Source organism: Polistes canadensis, unplaced genomic scaffold (assembly GCF_001313835.1).
Source record: "Polistes canadensis isolate GaletaPanama2010 unplaced genomic scaffold, ASM131383v1 scaffold_128, whole genome shotgun sequence".
Taxonomy (NCBI): Eukaryota; Metazoa; Arthropoda; class Insecta; order Hymenoptera; family Vespidae; genus Polistes; species Polistes canadensis.
In genome coordinates, this window is record NW_014569675.1 from 215,430 (window position 1) to 240,756 (window position 25,327).

Below are 25,327 nucleotides of genomic sequence, written 5' to 3' on the forward strand. Positions count from 1 at the left end.
ATCTATATTACAAAAATTCTATCATGATAATGAACTTGAATATATAATTTCATTGATCCTTATCATAATCAGTATGGAAATGTGTATCTATCTAAAAAGAAAAAAAAAAAAGAATTTAGATATGGTTTATCGATCGTGCATGATAACCAAAGTACAGTGATAAAAATGTATACCTACAACCACCTTGTTACAGTTCCATTGCATCGTTTGTGTTCGTTTCGAATGATTTTCGATTGAATCGACTTGTGTAAAATTATATATATATATATATACACATTCACAGATATACAGGCACATACATACACACACTTAACGCACACTTTAAATTAAAGTTTATTTACTATTACTTCAGAAACTCTATAGATTTTGTTTCAAATGTTATTCCTAAAAATCACATTTAATTTCGTCCCTATTCGAATCAATTATATTTTCACAACACATTTTACGATTAATATTATTAATATTAATATTGGGAATGATCAGATCGTAATTGAAATAGCGATAAAATGTATCCTCGATTTCGCGACAAGTATTTCGCGAAACGCGTGTACCGCATTCTTCCAACACGTGTCTTGGTCAATACGTACTGTCGATTGAACTCGGATCGAAGATGACATTTTCTAACATATTATCTGTCATCTATTATTCTCTTATTATTTTTAACAATTTCATTAACGAATTTAATAAATCATGCTTTGGTAAACTCTCATTTTATAAACCGTTCGATTCAACGAACCGGAATAATCCCATATCAAATCCTAACGTTAAAATCATCACAATATAATCGTCACTATTATTATTATTATTATTATTATTATTAATAATTGTTATTTCTCGCAATACGATCAATCACTTAGTTCTCACAATCCCATTTAATCGATGAACGGATATAAATTATTTCAACATACACACACACATACACAACACAACACAACACAATACTGCAAATTATTCATATTGAATATTTCACGTTAGCCGAAAGTTGTCTTCTTTAAAGTTCACCTATACTGAATAAGTTTCTATCTCTCTTTCTTTCCCTTTTTTCTTTTTCTTTCTTTCTCGTAACTCTAACCTCAAGGTCGGAAGAGGAAAGAACGATGATCGATCATCTTCTTTCGACGACGATCCGGTGGCGCGAATACGATAACGCATACTGTCACCAAATTTTTCGACATTTCGAAAAATATATTCTCCTTCCCTCCCTCTCTCTTTTTCTCTCTCTCTCTCTCTCTCACACACTTTCTCTTACTCTCTCTCTCTCTCTCTCTCTCACACACACATACACACTCTCGCGTTATCTTTCTTTATCTTAATAATATTTCAAATATAAAATATTATTGAATTTTTATTAAGGGCTGGTGGGTGAAGAAGAAGAGGGATATGTTTAATATACGATAATAATTTATTAATGTAAAAGAGAGGAAAAAAGAGAGAGAGAGAGGATCACTCGGAGGATAGAGCCTGGACCGAGCGAAAGCTCCAAGCTTACTGAAGGCAACCCACCGATGGGTGTTCTTCAAACACATCGAGCTTGCCCGGTGTGTTACGCTTTCTCTCTCACTCTAAAATACACACACACACACACATACGAGAGAGAGAGATTCTATTCTATATCTACTACTCTACCTACCCCTGAAGCTTAAACCCAAGAGACAGAGAGAGGGAGAGAGAGAGAGAGAGAGAGATAGATAGATAGAACGAGTGAGTGAGAGGAAGAATAAAGCAGGGAGGATACCGGCTTCGATCGTTCATCTGTGTTTGTGTACCTCGTGTGGGTGTTTTATGTATATGTATGAATGTGTATGTGTGTGTTAGTTCGACTCTGCGTGGAACGCGCGTGTCGAGCTTCTCTGCTGAAAGATCGATAGTGAACGGAGGAGAGCAGCACGGCTCCCCGGACACAGCAGCAGCAGCAGCATCATCAGCAGCATCAGCAGGCAACATCATCTCCATCGTCCTCCTCCCCACCGTTCTCTTATATATTTTATCTCTTTTTTATTATTTATTTTTTTTTTTTTTTTATTTTTTATTATTATATACTTATTTTCTTCCTCCTTCTGCATTACCAATACCATACAACCAATCTACTTGTTTTTTATATCTATCAATCATTAACGAAATTTTGTTTCTTTTTTCCTTTAATTTACAATCAATCCCTCCAATCGATTTTTTTTTATATAATTTTCTTGTTTTATTTATTTATTTATTTATTTGGTCTTCGTTAACGCGTACAATCGATTTGGAAGTTTTTATTCTCCCCCACTCCCCACTCCCCTTCTTTTTAGATCAGATTTAGCCGATGATTCGAAGTCTTTCTTTAAGTAGATTAGATTAGTCTCTACTTTCATTAGGAAAGGTCTTCGATCGGTTAATAAGATTATTTATAGTCTTAGGGTAGTTTTATAATGATTAGTTTCTTTCTCGTATACAAAGGGGAATGTATTTTGGTAATTCGTTTAACTGTGAGACATATCGAATCTTCTTTTTTCCGTGATTTTATCTTGAAAATTGTTTGCCAATAATAATTATCAAATCAAATCTGTGAAAGATATAATTTATATAAAATGTATCGTTTAAATTATCTCAGTGATATTATTTGTGTTCTTTTTTTTCTTATGTTTTCTTTCTCAAAATTAAACAATTTTTTCTTGTAGATAATCTCGTTAATTAATTTTCATGGGAAAAATCAAATTTGTTCAGTCTCGAAATGATTTTTATTTATTCGATAGAATTTTATTTGAAGAAAAAATATTTTACAAAAATTTTAATTAAATATACAAATCTATTGAAATTCGTCGTATTTTAATTTATATATTTCAAATAAATAAATAAGAAAAGATTTAATTATAAAGTGTTCGTTAGTAAGAAAATGTATAAGTACATTCTCTGTCAATGAATTTTTCTTTTTATATATTTCATAACGACGTTAATTAATTGTGTAATTGGGCACTAAGAAAGTGTTCATTGTTCCAAGTATCGAAAAACTCTCGTTTCGTGTTAGAAGTGTACTCCGTCATTCGATTCTAGAGGGCTGCAACCCTTAAGAGGGTCGTTTCTCGCTACTGAGCATAAAATACGACAGTCGAGTGAGCCCACGTAGGTGGACACTTTGTCAGGAACAAGGAAGAAATGAACGCCGAGGGTTTTCCTGTTTGGATCCTGGCCAAGCTGACTCTTGGAATTGGAAAATAGAGAGTCACGTCTTTTCTCTTCTAACTATGGGGATATTTGGTGTTAACAAAATAAAAAAAAAAAAAAATAAAGAAAGAAAACGAACAAATTTTTGTCACTTTTCATTAAACGGAATGGGGGAAAAAGAAAAAAACAAAAAAGAAAATAAAGAGGGGAAGAAAATTAACGCCGAAAATGAGGCCGTCCTGAGATTACATTGGGTGAGTAAAAAAAAAAAAAAAACCCCTCCCCCAAAAAAATAAGAGGGAAAGAAAATGTGATTTATTTTCTAATTTCCTAATCGCGTTGGAGATTTTGAGAAAACGTTTTTCTTTCTTTTTTTTTGTTTTTTTTTTGTTTTTGTTGTTATCTTTCAGTTGACCCAACTCCTGTTCCTCCTTCATTTTATTTTTTTCCTCTTTCATCTCGTTTTTTCTTCCTTTTCATATCCTCTCGACCGGGCTCTTCTTTCGTTTGCGATTAAAAAAAAAAAAAGAAAAACGAGGAGAAGGATCACGGTAAGAAGGGGGAGGTCTCGAAAATAAATGAGCATACTCGTGTTTCTTCTTTACTGATACGCAATGAATCAAAGAATGTTTTCTTTTTCTCAAATTGTCTCGATTTTTTTTTTTTTTTTATTTCCTTCCCTTTCTATTTCTTTTTTTTTTTTTGTTCGAACAAAGAATAATATTGGAAATTTAGATAAAACGTGAGATAGGAGATATAATAAGAAACGAAGAAATTGACTCTCACACACATACTCTTATATTAAAATAAATCAAGATATATGATATTTTCTAAATTTTTTTGTTTCTTTTTATATTTTACGGAGATACAATTAACGCGATTTCGATATTCCAAATTTGATTTTGAATAAGTCATGCGTAGCCAATGTATTTTCCACGAAGGGATTATCCCCGTCCGTTCCACGTATTCTATTATCTTTTACTTTTTTTTTTTTTTTTTTATATCTTATTTTATATCTCCTCTATTTTTTATCCACCCTAAATAAAGAGAAGACATCCATCCCTCTTGCGTTCGATAAATGTCGTCAATACACGATACACGTTATAGGTTTACTTCGACGTTCGTTTGGAGACGCGTGTTTGTGTTAGTAAAATACTAAAATTTTGTTCGCCTACGATATTGTTTTTTAATGACGATGATAAACCTTTAACGTCATTAATATATTTCATAGAATTTTATTATAAATTAAAATTGTTAAATGCAAGTCTGTTATTAATTTATACTAAAGATTAACGTACAACCAATAGATTTAGTTTCCATATAATTCATTTGTATTATTTATAAACAATATATTCTTAATTTATTATATATGACGAGATCATCGAATGTATTACAACGTCGTGTAATTTTAATAGTAATACCGTGTTAAGAATCCAAGAGATTGATGATTTTCTTCTTTTATTTTTCTTTTTTTACAGTTTTTTCTTATTTCAATTTAATTCGGTGAATGAATTTTCCAAAATGAATTTAAATAGCGTTGAATTTCTCATCAAAGATCGTCGTCCATGTTTTGAAACTTTTCGTATTTCATCAGACCCTTATGAAAAGTGTCGTAATCCTTCTCTTTATCCTCTTTCGATAAGGATCTTTTTTTTCTTAAAGCAAGAAATAAAAGTATCGGACAGTAGATTATGTTGGCAACACCTATAATCCTCATGACCCATCTAAATCCAATTTCTCTTACCAACTCTCCACCCATGATTGGTCCTTCGATAAAATAGAAAAGAAAAGAAAAGAAAAGGAAAAAAAAAACCCGCAAAGAAAAGTTTTCAATTAGGATATAACTTGTTGGAAGGAAATTTGTTCCGTTATTAAGATAAAATATTAAAAAAGTTTGTTTAAGTTTTGCAAGCATATAAGATAATCTTACCTAGAAAATAAGCAAGGCTTACTGCGACCTGTTGGATTGAATAAACAGGACCATAGTTTCCATTTTGATCAACTAAACTGGCCAACAATGGTACCAAAGCGGCATCAGCTATACCAATACCCAAACCCATTCCAAAATGTGGAAATATCAATTGCGACATGGTCAATGCTGATGGTATCAAAATGGCGCAAATGCCAACAAGGAGCATGGCCAAGATGGCGACTGTACTGCGTCCATAACGATAGGCTATCATGCCGAAAAAGTTTGTTCCTATTAAATATCCTACGCTGTCTGGTATAAAGACTGTTCCTAATTGCCATTTCTATACGGAGAAATAGGAATATTTAAATAAATATTTTGTTTTCGTAATCTTAATGTTTTCGTTTACCTTAGGTTTGATGTGGGTACGTAACCAAATTGGTAAACATGGTTCCAAGATCGCCATTGGTGACGTCGAACACCAAATTGCACCAGCGATTATTATAACAAATGGATCTGATAAAAGTTCTCTCCAATTTGTTTCATTATTAGATGACTAAAGTAATCAAAGAATTATTAATTCAAATATTGTGTGTGTCAAAGATGATACAATTAAAATCGTTTAATTAAACTTACTTCTATGTCAGTTTGAATATCCAATGTTAATATCTGTAAACCTGTTGAAGAAATAGACGAATTAAGAAGAGAAAGGATGTTATAAACTAAATTCACAAGCGTCTGATAACAAAATATATTCCTGTACATATCAAAATGACGATGAAAGAGGAGACCAACAAAAAAGGTGCCGTTTTTCCTTCCAAATCGTAAAGAACAGAACCTATTGGATATCCAAGAAGAACACCCAAGGCAATACTTCCTAGAACAAATCCCATGATCTTTGATCTTTTGTCTTCTTCAGGATATTGAGAAGCTACAAGGGACATCCCAGAGACACCGATGCATGCTGAAGATATTCCTTGTATACTTCTTGCCAAGAAAAGTATTTCATATGTTTGTCCAAATGCAAATACTGTAAGAGAGATATAAATATTTGCAAAAATTGATTGAACTATTAAAATAGAAATATTAAAATATTGAGACAACATTGTTATAATCTAATTCAATTCTAACTTGTACAAGAGAATTTTGATTAAATTTTTAATAAAACAATAATATGATGTAATATTGAATCGTCGAAAAAACTGAATTTTTAGTTAGGCAAGATCTTACAAAGTGCAGCCAATAAAAGAGAAAGATTGCCCAAAAACAGAGGTCTTGCGTATCCTAAAGCACCGGTGAAACTTCCAACAGTTGGATTTAAAATCAATTGGACGAGAGCCTTCGAACTAAGGAGAAAACCAACTCTCCCATTTTCATCTTCGATACCAGTTGTGCCATTTTTTCCATCGAGTGAACAAAGATAATCTGGGATGATCGGTACTGAAAAAAAAATCCTATTTATTTTTGTTACTTCTTCGTATAGGAATATTTTCGATAATGTGTGAAAAAATATCATCATGATGTTTGTACATTTTGTATAATGTATATATTTATATACCGAGTGTCTCATTTAACAATATGATCCAATATTATCTTATCCTTATTGGGTTTTAAAAAATACAAAATATGAATTTCATTAGTTCAGTAATTTATATCGGTAAAATTTATTGATAAAAATATTAAAATAAGGCACCCGGTATTAATAATATAATAGGACATTAATAGAACCTTTCGTATTTACCGACCACCGTAAGGAGCACGTTGTCTAAGAAGAGACTAACATACACTACTGTCACAATGATCATGCGAGACTTCTTCAAGTTATCCAGTGTCATACTGACTCACATGGATGGAATAGTAGAACTTATTCTTTATTTATTTATTTTGTTTTGGGGTGGATGGAAAGTGGTCAAGAAAATCCACAAATTTGTAACTAATTATTTTCAAGAATACATGGATAAAAATATCACAATGTTGATCGGTTTTGTACAAGTTTTATGATTCCTGAATAATCCACGATCAATTTGAAACAAGTGACACTAGTTTTGATGATCTTATTGTTTTGTTTGGTTTCTTTTTTTTTTTTAATATAAAATTGTATTATTGAATATATGGAAAAAAAATTCTTAAATTTTCTAATAAATATAAATCTCGCTTTTCGAAAGAGCATTCTAAAAGTAACTGAAAAGCCGAACACCCACGATCAAGCTTTTATACGGTCTTTCGAGCATGCTCGTCCTTGCGCAGAAGCGCTTTTTCACGTTACGTAGAGAAATACTTCGAGGATACGCGCGCACTTTCACGATCCGTTGCGCTTTTCGATTTATCACTATTATATACTTGCTTATCAAACCACACCAGCCATAATATTTTCTTACCGAGCTTTCTTATGACCCCGCCATATGTTCTGGAAAAAGTAAATCCCAATATTGATAACGTTGAAACGAAACAAGAAATTGTTCGAATACGATTTTTATTTAAAAAAAAAAAAAAAAAAGAAAACAAAAACAATATAACAAAAGATAGAAAGAAAAAATAATAATAATAATAATGATCGACGAGACGAACTTCGGTAGAAAATTAATTTTCTTTTTTTGCGAAATTTTGTTAACGAAAAATATTTCGAACGATTATTTTACGTATGACTGTAATTAAAAATGGTCAGGATTTTTGAATGCAAACTTATTGAGGAAATATTTCGAGCCCTTTGATGGAAAATATTTGGTTCTTTGTTCTTACGGCCCTGTCATCGATATTCTCTTGATGGGACACGCACCTGTGTCTCGATTGTGAAATTACGATCGACCATAATGCAATTTCAGAAGGGGAACAAATTGATTCTATACTCTGACGTATATCGGACTACGTTATCTTCTTCAATGTGGTCCATCACTCTCCTTTTCTCTCTCTCTCTCTCTCTCTCTCACACACACTCTTACACGGTCATTTCGTAACTTTCGTTAACTTCATTTCCCTATTTAAGTTTATAATTAAGTTAATGGGTTGGCTAATAAGCTTGTAATATTAAAATTTCAAATAAAAAATATATTGACGTTATTTTATTTCACGATATAAAGTAAAATAAAAATTTGTGTATAATCAAAATTATTATATATTCTTATTTATATATTTTTAAATATTAAATATTAATTAAAACAACATTTCAATATTTTACTTATTGACCAACCCAATGCACGTATTTTCTATGCAAATATTTTAAAAATATTAGGATAAATGTATTTAATAAAATATTTCAAATATTTCATGTTTATTTTACCGTAAAGAAATAATTATATGTATTAACGTTACTTTGTGAAATCTATCAATTCGTGTGTGATATATTATATGTATATATGTGTAATATATACACACACGTACATATATATACATATTAAATTAAAATCGTGTTATTCTATTAATATCCGAGTCTTCGTCTTCCTCACAAATGGTTGCTTCCGTTTGTCCTAATTTTGGACTAGCACACCTCGAAGGATACGCTTCTTCGTGTTGTCTTCGGCTTGGTGATAATCTGTTTTCCACGTAAACGTCCGTCTCGATACAATCTTTCTCCTCTAGTATCAATTTCTTTTTCTTCCGTTGACACTTTGGTAAAGCGTAACCCGAATCTATGTTGCTTCTCTCGTTCGGACTGTTTCGAGGCTAAAACATAATGCCACTACTTGAATGTTAATTATTCTGATTTGTCGCGAATACTTTGATTTCTTTTTTTTTTCTTTTTTACCCACAATAAAAAAAATTAATCATTTTAATAAATATTATTATTTATACGTTTCTCGGTGGGGAGGGGGGGGGGAATATAATTTCTATATTAATTATCAATAAAAATGTGTGTTTAACAAATTGTTCAATTTGTTTGAGTCTAACGTTTTTATTATTTTTTTTTTTTTTTTTGATTATTTAATTTAATAACTTACATCAAAATTTTCTACGTAGACACGCGGTACGCCATAAGAATTTTCAATTTCCCTCATCTCTGGACGAAAACCATAATTATTGTAACCGGGTGTCCTCCTGGGATCAGGACTTCTACAACGATTGATTGTCCTTGGATCTGGGCTTGAGCTACCGTAATAATTTGGATACAATGAGGGTGCTTGTAGATTGTTTATACTACCAATACCCATAGGATGAACGTAATCGTAGAATGCTCGGTTCTAAATTACAATCATATCAAAAGATTTAATTTAATAATTAATAGATTTTATTTAATATAAATCTAACGAATCGTTTATTAAACGTCAAACGTTTTTGAGCCAAAGATTAATACGTTAGACGATGTTTATATGAAATAAAAGAAATATAAAGGATACACCTTTTAATATAATATACTATGGGGGGAGAAAAAAAAAGAATAATCTATAAAATAATAATATTAATAATAATAATAACAACAACAACAACACATTCACACACACACACATACATACATACGCAAAGTACAATCTATAAAAGGTTCACGTGCGACAACATGCTTCTAATCTAAGTAGGAAATCTATGTGAAGCTTAGAGGGATGAGGAAGGGCGGAGGGTTGGTAGAGGGTTGGAGGTATGCGTTATACAAGGTACACGATGCAGTTCACTGAACCGTGCTTGAAAAGGCTTTGAAACAAGTCAAGTGCTAAAAGAAAGAAAGAAAGAAGGAGGAAGTAAATGAAGATTCAAGAAAGTCAGATTTCTTTTGTTTCATCAATAAATGTTTTTCCGTTATTTCAATTTCTGACCTGTCTAACTAATGCGTTTGATCTTGGATCGGCTGTTGAATCTATAACAGGATCGAATCTTGGTCCAAAATCAATTCCTCTTGTCAAATGTGTCATCATGTAATAAGTTCTTGGAATGAGAATACCAATGATGATTAAATAGGCTGTAGCTAATATACCAAAACAGACAACCGTGTCACGAATTTCCGGTTCCATCAGAATGAAACACGTCACCCAGATAGCCCAAGTAACTACCAACCCAATCACCGTTCCAAAAAAGCATTTCCCTTCGCGATAATTTCTTTGTATGTGAGCGATGAAACAACAAACGACGAATAACATTGCCAGTAAGAATATATCGTAACCTGGAATACAAAAGAAAAAATAAATAATATTGAAAATAATTTGTATATTAATGTTTATTCAATTTTAAGAATGATATTATTTATTAACAATTATTCCTTGATCTTTTTTTGATTGCAGTAATATATAATATAAGTGTAATATAAATAATATATAAAGATAATAAATATAATATAAATAATTTTTAAAGTATAAAAAATCAATTGTGCTTCTATCATTAAATGCAAGAATTTTTGTCTTTTTTTTTTTTTTKAAAATAAAAACTTCGTTTAATTCGATATACAAGAAAAATAATATAAATTTGATTGAAACGTAAGATATTTTTCATTTTTGTGATTTAACAAATGAATTTTAAAACGAGAGATTGATATTAAATAGTAAAAAGATTACCTAAAAGAGCAATAAAAGTTAGACTTCTGACAGCGATAGCAGAGTCGAGGGTGCTGAGAAAGAAGTAACTGGTCGATATGGCGATTTGTACACCGAACACGAAGAACACCATTAGCCCCTGGAGGTAACCGTTTATGTGAGTGGTAAATAGACCACCCGTTGAGAATGCTAGGAATAGGGCTCTCGACAACATCACTGAAAAGAGCAGCCCAAAGGCTAAGGTCGTAACGAATATCTTTCTCGAGTTCAAATGCTCTCGAGAATTAAACTGATCGTCGTTCATGCAAAATGGTAAAACTGTTTGCAAAGTGAATACATTTCCTAAGATCAGAAAGATCGTTAAAGTTGGATTTCCATCGAGTACATCTTCGACGAAATAACGATATAGTATGAATACGATGATAACGATGCATGCAAATGTACCGCTAACAGCAATCGTTAAAAAGATTGGTATCCAAGTTCCTGTTTTTAAGAAACTATCTTCCGGTGTACCTAGATTTATAAATAATCCGATCTGTGATATACGGAATATTTTTCTTATTTCTTATATAATAATATTTATAATAGATCTGACCAAATGTTATGTCTACTTTTAATACTAATCTTATTTTTATAGACAAATATTTTTATTTTTTTATTTCTAAATTATTTTTCACAGATTTAATAATATTATATGATATTAAGATAGGTCCTAAATTTTTAAGTTGTTCTGAAATTTAATTACTCTTTTTCGAGATTTTTTGGATTAATTTTTATCAAATTATTGAAGTGCAAGAGTTTAAAAGCTTTAAATTCAATCACAATATTTCCTATATGAATAAAAATGTACACGATACGTTTCATCTATATTTTTTTAAATATTTATAATCCAATAAAATGACAAACCTTTGGCAAAACCGTATGGATCGGTTCTCCTTTGAAAATTCGCACACTCCTCGCAATTGTTAGCAAATTTTCTCAAACAGAGTTTCGGCATTCTTGGTATCTTCTTTTCCGGTAATATTCGAAATTTATTAGGCTCAATAGTATAAGTTGCAATATCAATGAACGAGTCCTGATGATTCCTCATAGCAACGATATATTTGATCGATTGATCTTTCGGTAAAACCTGCAGGGTTTCATAAATCTCGGAATTTTTAATCTCTTGACGAATATGAGGATTGAAACGAGGCATCATGCACGATACGTTTTCTTCAGGACAATTTCTTTTTTTTAAATCATGTAAGAGCCCTGTTAATTCGAGTATAGCTTTACCAATACCTAAAATATATGGCGAATTTGTCACCGAATTAAAACTTTTTTCGGAAAACTTGTCAATTGATTGAACTTCTTGTTTAGCATCGAAATCAAAGGACACTGATTTCACGACGTACGATCCTGATGGTATCAGATCTAAACAATCCAACAAAATATTATCCTGATTTAATCAAACCCAAATTCTAATATTTATAAATAAATTTTCCATATATCAAAAAAACAAAAAAAAAACAAAAAATAAATTTAGAATCATCCCGTATGATACAATAGAATTTTGAGAATTGTAGAGAATCAAATTTGATTGAAATTTTACCATCAACATGCGACCTGTCGAGAGGTAAAACAATCCACGTTTTTCTAGGTCCTTCGAGTTTCTCTCCTTTTTCAATCGATTGTTTGATATCCTCCACATCTCCGATAACAACGATCACAGCTTCGGTAACGTTATCCTCCAATTCTTGAATATCCTTATAATTCTTTACACAAATACCCAAACTTTTAGTTGCATCAAAAAAATAATCCAATACGAAATCAGAATTGGTTAAAAGTAAATCAATAGATTCAAATCTTGTACTAATATAATGCACCATGATATTGATCAAGGGTTTTGTTAAATTTTCTTCTTTGTAAAAACTTATAGGTAAAAGACTGAAATTGGTCAAAGGTTCGAGAATATTGTTATAAATAGCTGGAACAAGGACACCCATTTCATAATGTTCAGTACAATCCATATTAACAGCAGCTTGTACAGTTTGCTTATAAACCGTGATATTTTCTTGACACGTGTCGAAAATCCTTAATCCTATAAAAATTTGTATTGATTATGTTAATCTCGTCACGTCTTTTAAAAAAAATAAAAATCATATGATAATCCTAATCCAATAAAATAATCTCTGCTTTACCTAACGTTAAATCAGACACGTATTCCAATTTGTTCAAGGTTTGGATTACGAATATTGCTGTAGACATTTCTTCGTATCCTTTGATCGATGTTACATTACAAAATGGTCCTTTGTTCAAGTCAACGAAAACTTTGCGAACGAATATAAATGTGTGGATATAATGTTAAAAATAAAAATTTTCAAAATTTATATTAATTAAATAATTGTTAGAACATTTACCCGACAACATTGCTTTTCCAGGGATTTCCAGAAGGGTTCGATTTTTTCCACATATTACTCGTTCCTCTGTTGTAAATACGACCCAGTCAAAGTTTAATATCAACAGGAACAATACGTTCATGGTCGTTAATCTTGACATCCTGATGAACATAAGTAATCAAGCGAATCATAATCGAGCGTATCAAAGTCTTTGAAGAATTTTATAGTTGAAAACATTCTCTTTTCTCCCTTTCCCCATTATTTTTCTTTCCTTTCCTTTTTTTTTTTTCTTCCTTTTCTTATTCGTTTAGTTAAATAGAAAACAAGATAAAAGGACTATTACTTGGTTAGTGAAAATCTTTCCAAGTGTTTCTTCCAACGGTCCTTCGTAATTCAATATCACAGTAGTCCATTCATCGTCGATCGATTTAGCTGGATAATTTGGAACACGAATCCTAGTCTCGTTAGATTTATCTTAAACGATTTTAGTGACGTCAAAGAAAAAAAAAGAAAAGAAGAAGAAGAAGTAGTAGAAGAAGTAGTAGAAGAAGAAGAAGAAGAATTTCTAACAGGGATAGATTATCGACGTTTCTTTTTCCCCACGTATAAAGTAATTTAATATTTAATTTTGAATCACGTCAAAAATAAATCCGACCACGAGAGTCATTTTTTTCTCGGCACAAACAATAATAATATTATATTAAATAATCATTTGTTTTTTATACAACTATCGAAAATAATACCTTGTTAAAATTTGTCGACGAGCATAACGTTAATGGGAATAATTATTATTCGATCATTCAAATAGTATTGTTCAAAATATTGTTAAGTCGAGTGTATTGTTTCGAAAACATTTAAAACACGACGAAAGAAAATTTATTTAACGAAGAAACGATACGTCTAATTGATTAACGATCTCATTCATGATGAGAAATTTTTCACTAATCACTAATGATACGTGATACTTCTTAACGATTGTTTTTTTATTTTCACGATTATTTTCAAGACCAATAGGTAGCTTCATGTCGGCGCTGATAACGTTTAGAATCTCGACTGTGATAGGAAATGTTCTAGCAACATCACCCATGGAAGCCATATTTTTACCTGGCCTAGACCCGCCAGTCTACTACCTCTTAAATGAATTATATGCCCAGCACACAGTCACGTTGACTTTCTGCAGCCATTTAAGGTGAACATAAGCTTTAATTGATTGACTTGACAGTCTCTTTTTATTTTTACTTAATATTATTGGAGATATAATACAATGCCTGGTTATAAACGACAATTGAACTTTCCCCATTAGCCAATTTATTATATTTTTCAACCATCTTGTCTCAATCTCTTATTTCATTAATCACAATCGTAGTATTATTATATTTTTATTATTTTTTTTACAAATTCTTTTTTTTTTCTTTTCTTCATTTTAATATATTTCTAATATTTTTATTCGTAGTTTATTGTTTTATTATATTTATTAAGATCGTTATTCAAATTTTCAGATATATCTAAATTTGTCAATCCATCACAAATTTTTCCCGATTATCGTATGTTAATTTTATAGTGTCAAAAAGTGATAAATAATAATAATTATTATATAATAATAAAATAACATTTGATAGTATTGATTATATAAGTTAATTATATTACATATATTCTCTTTTTGTTTTTTTTTTTTTTACATTAATTACAGTTTATACATAATACAATTATATTTATATTTATTTTATAATACGTATCCAGATTTGATTTATTTAGTTACTTGACGTTTTGTATCGGTGTAATAATGTTAAAATTATGAAAGTCGAAGTGCGTGGGTTGCTCGTAAAGACTACAAAAAACGATAAGCATAGCTCGAGTGAGCATCGAGTTAATTAGATTTTAGCCTAACGAAACTAATTTAAACGCTTAAACCTTAAACTCGTTAAAAGAGACTCCCCTCTCTCTCTCTCTCTCTCTCGTTCTCATTTACCATTTCTCTAGCAAATGCGATAAAATTCATTTTAAACCTTTTATATGATGTTCCTGCCAGGCAAAACTCACAGATTATAATGTTCTTTTTTATCCTTCCTCCTATTTCCATTTGAATCACGTTAAATGAACTGACAATGAATTATGTTTTAGTTCCAAAAATAAATCCTTTCTCTTCGTTTATATATTTTGTTTGATACGTCGACAAATTATGAAAAATAAATCTACTTTTCTAAGATCGATTGATACAAATTTTGATCTAATAATTTATAACAACAATAAAATCATAAAATAATTATAAAACAAAACTTACTATTCAATTTATCGATAAAACGTCAGAATTTCGTTTTATAAAATTTGTTTTTGATTTTTCTAATATTACATTATCATCATCGATCATAACTTATTGTTTTATTTTATTCATCGATAAGAAAAAATTGCAATATTCATTTGTAAATAATACTTTTACTTACAATGTTATTATCATATCCAAAAAAAATATGATTTTCTCTATAGTATCATTATATCGATCATAAATCATATACTTCCTTGTTAAATAATTATTATTTGTTATATAACAATTGTTCATTATAACGAACCATATTCTCTCTCTCTCGCATTCTCTCTCATTTAATTTCCTGCAAGGATACATCGATCATAGACAACTGATCGATCGATCGTTCGTCCTCGAAATGACAAAACCTAGTTAAAATGCAATTTCAATGCCGTGTTGTAAATTTGTAAATGAAACCACAATGAAATCATTCTCTGTCTGTTTCTCTTCCTTTCCAGTTCTCTCTTTCTCTCTCTCTCTTTTCAATCATTTATATCAAGGATTATGTGAATCATTCTGACAATAGATAACACATAAAACATTTTCACAAAAATTAAACGATTATAATAAACAAAAAAGGAAAAAAACGTAAAAAGGAATTAAAAAGGAATATGTAATCAGTGTAAATGCATCACATGATCGAATCATAATGTTCACTTAGTTAGTTAGTCTATTGTATATACTATAAGGAGGAATAAAGAATGTCTTTACGTCAGCTACCTATAATAGTCTAAAATAGCGTTCACTTTATGCATCGTGTATACCGATTATCGGAGTGCAAGGAATAAAGAAAAAGAGTTGGCTAGAGAGAGAGAGAGAGAGAGAGAGAGGGAGAGAGAAAGATAGACATAGATAAATAAAGTGTGTATATGAGAAAAAAAGAGTGAGAGAATAACAACGTTACCTGATCGATCGTTTGCCATGCGATAACGTCCTATTTTATATAGATTTATTCTTACAATGATTAAAAGTGTATCGTTAGGATTTCATTTTTTTTTTTTTGTTTTAAATCCAAGTAATATCATCTACGATTATAGTATTAAAGAAGAGAAGATGTTTTATACTATAATCATAAAGAAAGAATATAAAGAAGATGCGAGTGTACGAGAACAAGAAAAAAACATTGTTTAAGTAATTTTATGAATAATTTCCTATGTTCTATCCAAAATCCAAATAAATGATAATTATTTGAACTCGTTAGAATCATATCAAGGTCTTCCCATGACGCAACTGTGTACAGTTGCGAAGGTTTCTGTATAAAGCAAACGACAAATTGCTGCATTATTGTCGAATGACATTTCGCCGACCTTAAACTCCGGGTTTACGGCGACCTGTAAAATTAAAAAGAAGAAGAAGAAAAAAGAAGAAAAAGTAATTAAAAAAAGGAACAATGATGAACGAAAATATGCGATTGAAAGGAGACAACAATAAAAAAATGGATAGGACGTTTAAACGATAAATGGTAAAAGCTTTTTGCTGATTGTTGTTGATAGTCGCAATGAATCAAACGAATTCATTTTTTTCTCTCTCTCTCTGTCTCTTTTTTTCTTACTCTCTCACTCCATTTCTTTGTTCATTTTTAATACGAACGTAAGAGACCCAATTTTCTAGGGATTTAAAATATAATTGAGAAAAAAGTGGAAGGAAAAACTAATGAGATCTTTTTGTAAGAACTAAGATGAAGTCTCCCTATTATTATTATTATTATTATTATTAATATAAAATATATTATTGTATACCTTGAGTGTATATTGTCCTGGTTCCAACTCAGAAATGTCCACCCACTGACAATCAATATTATGTTTGTATATGTCGCTACAATTAACGGAGATTCCTTGATCACCGTAATTAGCACATTTGTATCTGTGAAAAAAGATGCATTAAGTGTTATTGAAATATACATTTCATATAATATTATTATTCGCGATATGTGTAAATTTGTATGAGTTAATGATTATTAAAGATATGATCTGTGATGAATATACAATTTTTGAATGATTAATTTATTGCGTAATTTATAGAATTGATAATAATATTTCGAAAAAAGAAAATATTATTTAAGCGGATGTGTGGAAGATCATTTTTGTTATATTTTAACTTTACCTTGGTTCGACTCCTGGAATACACTGATTATCCTCCAAACAAAAGGATGCTTTGTGACCCTCGGCTACTTTGTTGCCACTCAAATCGATTATGTCAAATGTAGCAAATACTTCCATAGAGTGATAATGCCTAAGTAAAATAATAATAGTTAACGTTTTTCTTAATGGATTACTTCTTCAAAAGCTTACAACTCCGAACATATCTTCTTGATCATAGATCATACTTATCAAATGATCTATTATCCATGTCTTTTTACTCATAACCAATTCAATCTTTCTACGAGTATGTTCTATACTAATGTAACAAGAAAGAAACATTGAAAAGCTAGGAAGGCCACCATTCTCAGAATTATATTTTATAAATATATATATAACATATGTCCAAATTCATCATCCCTTTAATACTTCAACCAACTACTATCTATCATGATCTTAGAGTATCGTAATACAGATCTTAGAGTAAAAGTAATACAGATGATCGATCTTACGAGATAACTTGCTATCTTAATTAATTTTTCTACTCGCTTTTATATATCACATTTTCTTCCGAGCGAAGAGTTTAAAATTGTACTTGATTAAAGTAATCTTTTTAAAATATTAACTATAATTGAATTTTTATATTATATATATATATAAAATTTTGTCTGTATATAAAGTACGATACGTCTAATTTTATTTATATGTATCATCCTTTGTATTAATTCATTAAGCCTTAGAACAAAGAATGACTATTAATAAATAATAATAATAATAATAATAATAATACTAATAATATAAAAATATAGTATATAAAACATTGATTAAAATGTCTGACTTATCAAATGAACTCACGAAATTTGCGGGAAAACAAATAATTGAAAAATTTGTATGAAAAAAATATTTTCTTCGTAAAATAATATATATAAAATGTTTAATAAAATATAAAAAAAGACACAAAACACGTATAAAAGGAGGAAGATCACGTTCGCGTTTCCTTTTATGTACATCGCGGTAGATAAAAAGAATATAGGAATACGTATATTATCGATATGGATTTATCGTAGTAGTAATTTTCCTGTCAGAAGACAGACGTCATTCGCTTATCAAAACTCACATGTGACACATGTGCCATTCCCATAAGTGTTTAGGCACGGCTGGTCGGAAGTCAGCGGTTCCTGCATTCAAGATCCTTGCGGTAAACCTCAAGAGCCTTCTGCTTTCAAAATGCCAATTATACGATTCCTTTTGAACTTTGTAAGCACTCGAGGCAACACAATTTTCTTCCATTGCACATTGTAGCCAATAAAGCTGACGATCCTCCAAATATGCCGTTCTCATTAATTCGATATGATCAAAAATTAAATCTGGCATATCTCGTGAACACACGACACCTGCCACATTCTCGTTCACACCTATTTTATATCAATCTTTTTATCATTTCTTTCTTTTTTTATTTATTTATTTATTAATTAACATAGTAATCATTTATTTAAAATGTATAAATGTTCATTCATTTTATTTACCAAAATATAGAAATACATTTTACAAAATAATTTGTAAAATATATAAATTATTTCATTATATATTTAATTATTAAATAATATTTTTTTATTTGTGATTGGGAATAATACAAAAGAAAGTATGATTTAATAATAAGAATTCCAGAGTTGTTACGTACCAGGACAATCAGGAATTTTATCGTATAAACATTCAGCCAGATTCTTTTCGTCCCCATGACACCGTACACCACTAATAGCCATGGGTATAGTCTCACCAACAAAATAGTTGCTTTGTGTTGCGTCGGAGGCGTAACCAAGTCCTAGTTGACGACAGACCACCCCTGCTTCGAATAGGGACCAGCCGTCGCCACACACGACACCCCAATCTGGAACGACAAACGCTTTTATGTATTTATGTACCTAACTGTGTACCTTACCCACCTTTTGCTACACTTTGTCAACGATCTTTCTTTATTAGATTGCCCAACAAATCATCTAAATGATAATAATAATAATAATAATAATAAAAATCAAAAGAAAATGGATATTTAATAAATATATCAATACAAATGTTATCATCATTTATTATTGTTATTATCATATATTTTTATTAAACGTTGAATTACTCCGATTATTTCTTTCAATTTTAAATATATCAGACATTTTAGAGATTTAATTACTTAATATTATTCTTCTTTAATAATAATTATTTGATTTGAGATTTATTATTAATATTATTGCGTTTAGAGATGAATTAAATCGAATCAATTTTACCAGCAATTCCAAGTTTAATTTCAAGTCTACCCTCGTTATGACCCCGACCACCAGTCAATCGTAAAGCCATGCCTTGCTGATGCACATCCTTGATCCTTGACTTTTCTTGTTTCTTTTTCAACGAGGAAGGCGGTGACAATTTTTCTTCTTCGTGAGAACATATAACACCGGCAGCTTCGTTACTATCGCAATCAGAGTTTCCCCATCCATCGAAACGACATTTGGAAAGTTCTTCTTCGGTACCATCGCAATAAATGTTATCCATCCAATATCTTCCTAAAAGGATCGATTATTCGATCTAAAATGATCTTTTTTTAAACCTAAACGATTTATTCTTTTAGTTTACTATTCAACAAATTATTTGCGATTATTAAATATGAATAAATTTTCTCATCGTTTCTCTCAAATAATTTAACAAGAATATTATTATCATCTCAGTAAATAAATAAAGATTGGTTTTTTTCTTCTTTTTTTTTTTTTTTAAATGGCTTTAGTATGTCATACTAATCTCGACTAGAAAAATAAATCATTCTAATATAAGATAAAAATGTTATTTCGAAAAGTTTAAAAATGAGGAAAAATGAAATAGAAAAAAAGAAAGATAAGAAGAAATTATCGTAGTTTCGGGTTCGAAAAAGAATGCAAGAGAAAAAGAAATAGGGGGAAGGGGTAAAAGGAAAAAAAAAGTAAAGATTTTCTCACTTCTGGCTTGTCCGAAATGACCGTTGGTCGTTGGTTTAATTGCACCGTCGAAGCCTAATTGTCTGCAAACCACATTGGCCTCCAAGTAATCCCACTCGTCGTCGCAAATACTGCCCCATTTACCCTCGTGCAATATCTCTACATTTCCTGTATAACAAGCAAACAAATAAAAAGGACAAAAATAATAAAAAAAAAAGCAAAAAAAAATTCATTCAACATTCGTAACGATCTAAATTAAACGGCTACGATATCTCAATGATATTTGAGTTTGAACATTTTCACAAAGAGAATTTCTGATAAAAGAGGGATGGGAAACACGTTGTTAATGTTCCCGGTTATTATTATTTATTATCGGAAGGATTGGAAAAGTTTATTATGTCCGGCAATAAATTCATAAATCCTATCACTTTCGATTAATATGAAAAATACACAATATTTGAATAATGTCGATACCATTTTTGTTCATTAGGTATATGTGTTAGGTATACGTAGATATAATACAGGTATTGATTATATGTAAATACATTAATTAAATTTACATATGTAAATAAATTAAATAAATGAATTAAATTATATACATATATATCTATATGCATACACGCATATCACGTAATTCGCGGTATAGTTCAAGTACGTCACGCGTTATGTGCGTAGAGTACATAGTCGTTGACATAAATCTTACTCGCGTTGACCTCTTTTTAATAAACGTTACACAACGTTTATAGTATAATATAACGAGCGATTCGTCAGCTGATAAATCTATATATTTTTATTAAACTTATAGTTCCGTGTGTTTAAGGGATACTTAAAGTCATATAACTTATGTTAGTTCTATCCACGCGCGGATTAACTTTATGGCGGGAAATTTGAAATAATGTACTATCCCTTAAAAAAATAACAAAGTTTCTTCTTGCAATAAAATTTTATTCAATTTTTGTTCGATCATCTTTGGTTTTAATTTTGTTAAAAAATATAACCTACCTTCGTAATCACCTTTCTCGCTACCAATCAATTTAATCGCCCCCTCTTGCTTCTTCAACTTTTTAAAATCTTTTTTAAGTTTCTTCACCATTCGCGCTTTTTTCGCGCGCACCGTCGCGACCATAATCGATTCATTATCGTCATTGGCTATCGCACAATGATCAAACAAAACCGACACGATCATCATCAAGATGAATAAACTTCTACCGTTTAATAAATTATTCGATCTCATCTTTCGGATCTTTTTTATTTCATTCAAATTTTTCTTACAATTCTTTCCTTTTCTACAAGTCACCCTTTTTTCTTATTGTATATTATTATTATTATCGATATGAATGAAATATGTTAATATTTCTTACAAGATTCGACATTTCGTAAAAATTTTGTGTAAAAATACACGGCAACCCTGATATTTTGTTACATTCAATGTGTCGATACATTTGATAATAATTATTTGAATTGTCATTCGGATAAGAATTAATCGGGGGGGGGGGGAAGAAAAAAAAAGAAAGAAAAGAAAGAATTGATAGTTAGAAGATCATTGTGAAGAAATGATAAATTGTTCTCAGAAATCGATGGTTCTCGCTTGGACACATTAAAAACTTTAAGCAACACGTGTATTTCGTTTACCGTTCTTCGGGCTACTGATGCGTGCACCGTCGATCACGCAATGTAATATCTTTGCTCTCTCATGTAACGCAAGATCATCGTCTACGTAACCCAATAAACGATATAGTAGAAGCTAACACTTCTCAAGAGGCGCACATGTTAGATCGTTTCTTTTTCTGTCTTTTCACAACCTCCTCCTTCTCTTCTATTTCTTCTTTTTCTTCTTACCGTTCTCTCATTCTCTCTATCTCTATCTCTTTCTTACTCTTACCAGTAATTTTTCTTAGAGTCTTGATCGGCAACGATGAAATCATTGCAATTGAAGAAATTTACCGATCAATATATTTACATTAAATAATATTAGATCTGTCTAGATTATACTGTTCGAAATAATAAGAAAAAGAAAATGGTCATATGCGTAATTTAGTTAAAATGAAAATTGACGTGTTCCTTCGTTATATCAGAAACAACATTGCCGATTTTATTACTTTTATTCTAATGAATAAATTGAACGAGTGTTGTGTTATTTAATTAAAAGAAAATATGCAAGGTGCATTATTGAACGATAATATTTTCATCAATTTATACGATCTATTTCTATTATAATATAAGGCAAAAAACAAAGAAAAATAATAGAAATATGTGAAAAATGTGAACAATTTTCTATTTCGAGTGAAACCGAGGGTCAAGTGAAAATTCGATTACCAGATTTCGTTTACGTATTTCTCTTATTTATGTTTGTTTGTTTGTTTTCTTTTTTTTTTTCTTTCTATCTATCTATCTATCTATCTATCCATTACTAGTAAAGCATAGCTATGCGCTATGTTTGACATCGTGGAAATATGCGAACCGTTGAGTCACTACCAAAGAAGGCTTTAACGTACTACGTACAACGCAACGAATTCTTCGGATAAATTCTTCGAATTCCATTGATGCATGGCCGAAGGTTTTGATAGGGATCGTCGAAGACGTTATCCGGTTGTTTCTCTAAAGCGCACAAGCATAAAAGCCGGTACAACGTTGTGGCGCCATTGTCTGTTTCCTTTGAAATTCATTATCTCGTGACTGTCTCCCTTCAAAGTGATCCACTGATATAAAGGATTCTCTTTTCTCGGAAGAACCTTTTTTTTCTTTTTTTATTTTCAACAAAATCTCTACAAGACGTTTCAATATACTTTTCCATTCATTCCTCCCCGCGCGTACTTGTAATTTATTTCAACGAAAAATTCGTTAATCTCTTATATATTTTATTTTATTCATTTAATTTTTCCTTTTTTTACCCTAAGTTCGTTAGTTTTTTTCTCGATAAATTTTTCATTCATTTATTTCTTAAATTCTTTGTTCTCCTTTTTTTCTTTTATTTTCTTTTCATCCCGCATACACTACGTCAGAGTATCGTTTCTTTTGCGAAAGTAAAATGGATAAATGATTAAAAATAGGGAGAGGGATAGAAAGAGAGAGAAAGAGAGAGAAAGAGAGAGAGAGAGAAAGCAATATGATCTCTAAGGAAAAAGATCTGGGCGTTTAGAAAGCCTCTGCGGCTGAGCAAAACGTGGTCGTTGTTATTTGATACGTAAGTCCGTATCGTTTGAAGTTTCACAATCGTTGGTTCGTCGATTCGAAAAAGGGTAATGTTGATTGAACGAAATAGAAAAAAAAGACAAAAGGAAATAAGTAAAAGAAAAAAGAAAAAAAGTGAAAAGTTAAATATAATATGATTCTAATAACTAATCGAATTTATCATTTCAAAGTGAGATGATTAATTCGAAAACAGCTACAAATTGATCTCACATGCGTAGGATTTTTTCTTGAACTTGTTCGATCGTGATCTCACGTTACTCGTCATCCACTCAACTAAGATGGCTATAAGAAAAAAAAAAAAGAGAAAGAGAGAGAGAGAGAAGAAACAACGAAGAAAAAGGAAGTATATATAATTCGTATAACAGGCCCCTTTTGACACGCTTCGTTTCGTGGCGTAACCGAAACCAACGTGTCGAAGCAATTATCGTAAGCTATTAGTATAAACGTCCCAGGGCTAAATTCTTGACATACTTCAAAAGTGAGCCTCTCAATCATAAGGGATGGAATCTTTCGAATCCATTAAAGAAGAAATTAAACGAAAAATTTGATTTCTAGATTTCTAATGGAGATTGCGAGTCCTTTGAATTATCCTAAAAAAAAAACATTTATCGACATATCAAATATCTATATCCACTTACGAATTAGAAATAGGGGAATGTGGATTATTTAGTTCCTATTTTTTTCCTTTTTGTTTCTTAAAGGTAATAAAAACATGTGGTGACGTGACGTACCCGATATATGAATTATTTATATCTAAGCTATAAATTATAAACTCGTTCTCGACGTATGTCCGATGATATACGTCAATGTCTACAACTCCTACGATATATAGAGAAGGAGAGAAAGAAAGAGAAAGAGAGAGGGAGAGACAGAGAAAGAGAGAGAGAAAGAGAGAGAGAGGAATCGTTTCTCTATAGCATGAACGGGGAAAGTGGGACGGTTCTTTTTCGATTTGGTAGGACGGACAATGGACACCATAAATCGCTAAGACGAATATATGTTGTGACGTTTACAAAGAAAGAATGTAACTACGATTCGCAGGTGAATATTAAGTTTAAAGTTTACAGTTATTTTTCTAACACGATATTTTCTATCTATCGAAAAGTGTCATATATTTGTACACGGGAAAAGAGGGGAAAAAAAAATTAAAATTGAATAAATCAAAAGAAGTAAAGGCAAAAATATTACAAAACGTTCGAATGAAATCACGTACAATCGCGATATTAAAATTTAAAATTTCGCGGGTAAAAAGCCGGCGCGATATATCTCGTTTAATTGGTAGAAGAAAGACCTATCGATAATGTCGATTTACGCGGGTGAATTGCGCTTCGATTTGAAAATGGCGGGTTTCCTTCGAAGTCACCAAGATGGCGGTGGGGTAGCGTTAAATAGAGGATATAATACTAGGGACTCTACCACGCCCAATCGTCGTTGTCCGCGCGTCTATCCCTCTCTCGATACTTTCTCTTTGTTCCACTCACGGCGCAGCATGCGCTTATGTAGCGCGTCATCCTTACTCGTCCTCCGTACGTCCTCCCCACCACCACCGGCACCACCACCACCATGACCACCACCATCAGAACCACCAGTACCAGAGTACCAGTACCACCACTACACTACTACCATTACCGCCATTACCACCATTACCACCACTGGTGGATCTCGTCAGTGGCGGCGGCGGTGGCGGCGACGGCGACCGGCGGTGACGGCGGCGGCAACGGCGTCGGTGCATCGCGGTTCACTCAGAGAACGACGGAGCATGCCAGTAGGTTTTTATCCAGCGTACGGTACGGTAGACGGCAAGACTTTTTCATATTTCTACGAGTAAGAATCGTGCCTGTGAGGAGGCGATTTAAAAAGACGATCACGAGGAATTGACTATATCTCTGCTGTCCGTTCATTAATTTAGCCACTGTCGCA

General features: G+C 31.2%; 4 protein-coding genes across 7 annotated transcripts in view; 1 reads left to right on the top strand and 3 right to left on the bottom strand.

Annotated features, from left to right (window-relative positions):
* Positions 1-4,120: 4,120 nt before the first annotated feature.
* On the bottom strand, positions 4,121-7,160 carry LOC106788188 (synaptic vesicular amine transporter). The gene is made up of 7 exons (XM_014751224.1): positions 6,789-7,160; positions 6,278-6,487; positions 5,811-6,077; positions 5,684-5,724; positions 5,457-5,603; positions 5,069-5,390; positions 4,121-4,905 (listed from the first exon to the last, which is right to left on the bottom strand). Exons 1-7 carry the CDS (start codon positions 6,880-6,882, stop codon positions 4,688-4,690), a joined length of 1,299 nt encoding a protein of 432 aa, XP_014606710.1. The 5' UTR covers positions 6,883-7,160; the 3' UTR covers positions 4,121-4,687.
* Positions 7,161-8,298: 1,138 nt separating this feature from the next.
* Positions 8,299-14,221, bottom strand: LOC106788187 (protein bride of sevenless). 4 transcript variants are annotated; one of them, XM_014751220.1, is made up of 10 exons: positions 13,622-14,221; positions 13,222-13,352; positions 12,900-13,039; positions 12,681-12,809; positions 12,092-12,580; positions 11,407-11,913; positions 10,522-11,013; positions 9,790-10,133; positions 8,983-9,222; positions 8,299-8,707 (listed from the first exon to the last, which is right to left on the bottom strand). In XM_014751220.1, exons 3-10 carry the CDS (start codon positions 13,036-13,038, stop codon positions 8,444-8,446), a joined length of 2,604 nt encoding a protein of 867 aa, XP_014606706.1. In that variant the 5' UTR covers position 13,039; positions 13,222-13,352; positions 13,622-14,221; the 3' UTR covers positions 8,299-8,443. The 4 variants fall into 4 exon arrangements, with proteins under 4 accessions (XP_014606706.1, XP_014606707.1, XP_014606709.1 ...); XM_014751221.1 differs by lacking the exon at positions 13,222-13,352; XM_014751223.1 differs by lacking the exon at positions 13,622-14,221 and having other exon boundaries at positions 8,299-8,723; positions 13,222-13,593.
* Positions 14,222-15,272: 1,051 nt separating this feature from the next.
* LOC106788166 (lysyl oxidase homolog 2) lies at positions 15,273-21,904 on the bottom strand. The gene is made up of 8 exons (XM_014751185.1): positions 21,218-21,904; positions 20,237-20,383; positions 19,535-19,810; positions 18,940-19,146; positions 18,376-18,673; positions 17,284-17,412; positions 16,920-17,043; positions 15,273-16,511 (listed from the first exon to the last, which is right to left on the bottom strand). Exons 1-8 carry the CDS (start codon positions 21,447-21,449, stop codon positions 16,389-16,391), a joined length of 1,536 nt encoding a protein of 511 aa, XP_014606671.1. The 5' UTR covers positions 21,450-21,904; the 3' UTR covers positions 15,273-16,388.
* Positions 21,905-24,997: 3,093 nt separating this feature from the next.
* Positions 24,998-25,327, top strand: part of LOC106788165 (G protein-coupled receptor kinase 2) — a 28,845-nt gene continuing 28,515 nt past the window's right edge. The window contains exon 1 of the mRNA XM_014751184.1: positions 24,998-25,172. The gene's annotated coding sequence lies outside the window, so the exon portion shown is untranslated. The remainder of the gene's footprint in view (positions 25,173-25,327) is intronic.

What these genes read in the sequence shown, in the direction of transcription:
- LOC106788188 (XM_014751224.1), bottom strand. Translation starts at nt 6,882, where the DNA reads ATGACACTGGATAACTTGAAGAAGTCTCGCATGATCATTGTGACAGTA. An exon ending in GTACCCACATCAAACCTAAG is followed by an intron (nt 5,391 to 5,456) that starts GTAAACGAAAAC and finishes TTCTCCGTATAG; the next exon opens with AAATGGCAATTAGGAACAGT. An exon ending in AAGCCTTGCTTATTTTCTAG is followed by an intron (nt 4,906 to 5,068) that starts GTAAGATTATCT and finishes ATTTTATCGAAG; the next exon opens with GACCAATCATGGGTGGAGAG.
- LOC106788187 (XM_014751221.1), bottom strand. Translation starts at nt 13,038, where the DNA reads ATGTCAAGATTAACGACCATGAACGTATTGTTCCTGTTGATATTAAAC. An exon ending in CGACAGGTCGCATGTTGATG is followed by an intron (nt 11,914 to 12,091) that starts GTAAAATTTCAA and finishes TGGATTGTTTAG; the next exon opens with ATCTGATACCATCAGGATCG. An exon ending in AACTTTTATTGCTCTTTTAG is followed by an intron (nt 10,134 to 10,521) that starts GTAATCTTTTTA and finishes TTTGTATTCCAG; the next exon opens with GTTACGATATATTCTTACTG.
- LOC106788166 (XM_014751185.1), bottom strand. Translation starts at nt 21,449, where the DNA reads ATGAGATCGAATAATTTATTAAACGGTAGAAGTTTATTCATCTTGATG. An exon ending in CGAGAAAGGTGATTACGAAG is followed by an intron (nt 20,384 to 21,217) that starts GTAGGTTATATT and finishes CTTGTTATACAG; the next exon opens with GAAATGTAGAGATATTGCAC. An exon ending in AATTAAACTTGGAATTGCTG is followed by an intron (nt 19,147 to 19,534) that starts GTAAAATTGATT and finishes TTGTCGTTCCAG; the next exon opens with ATTGGGGTGTCGTGTGTGGC.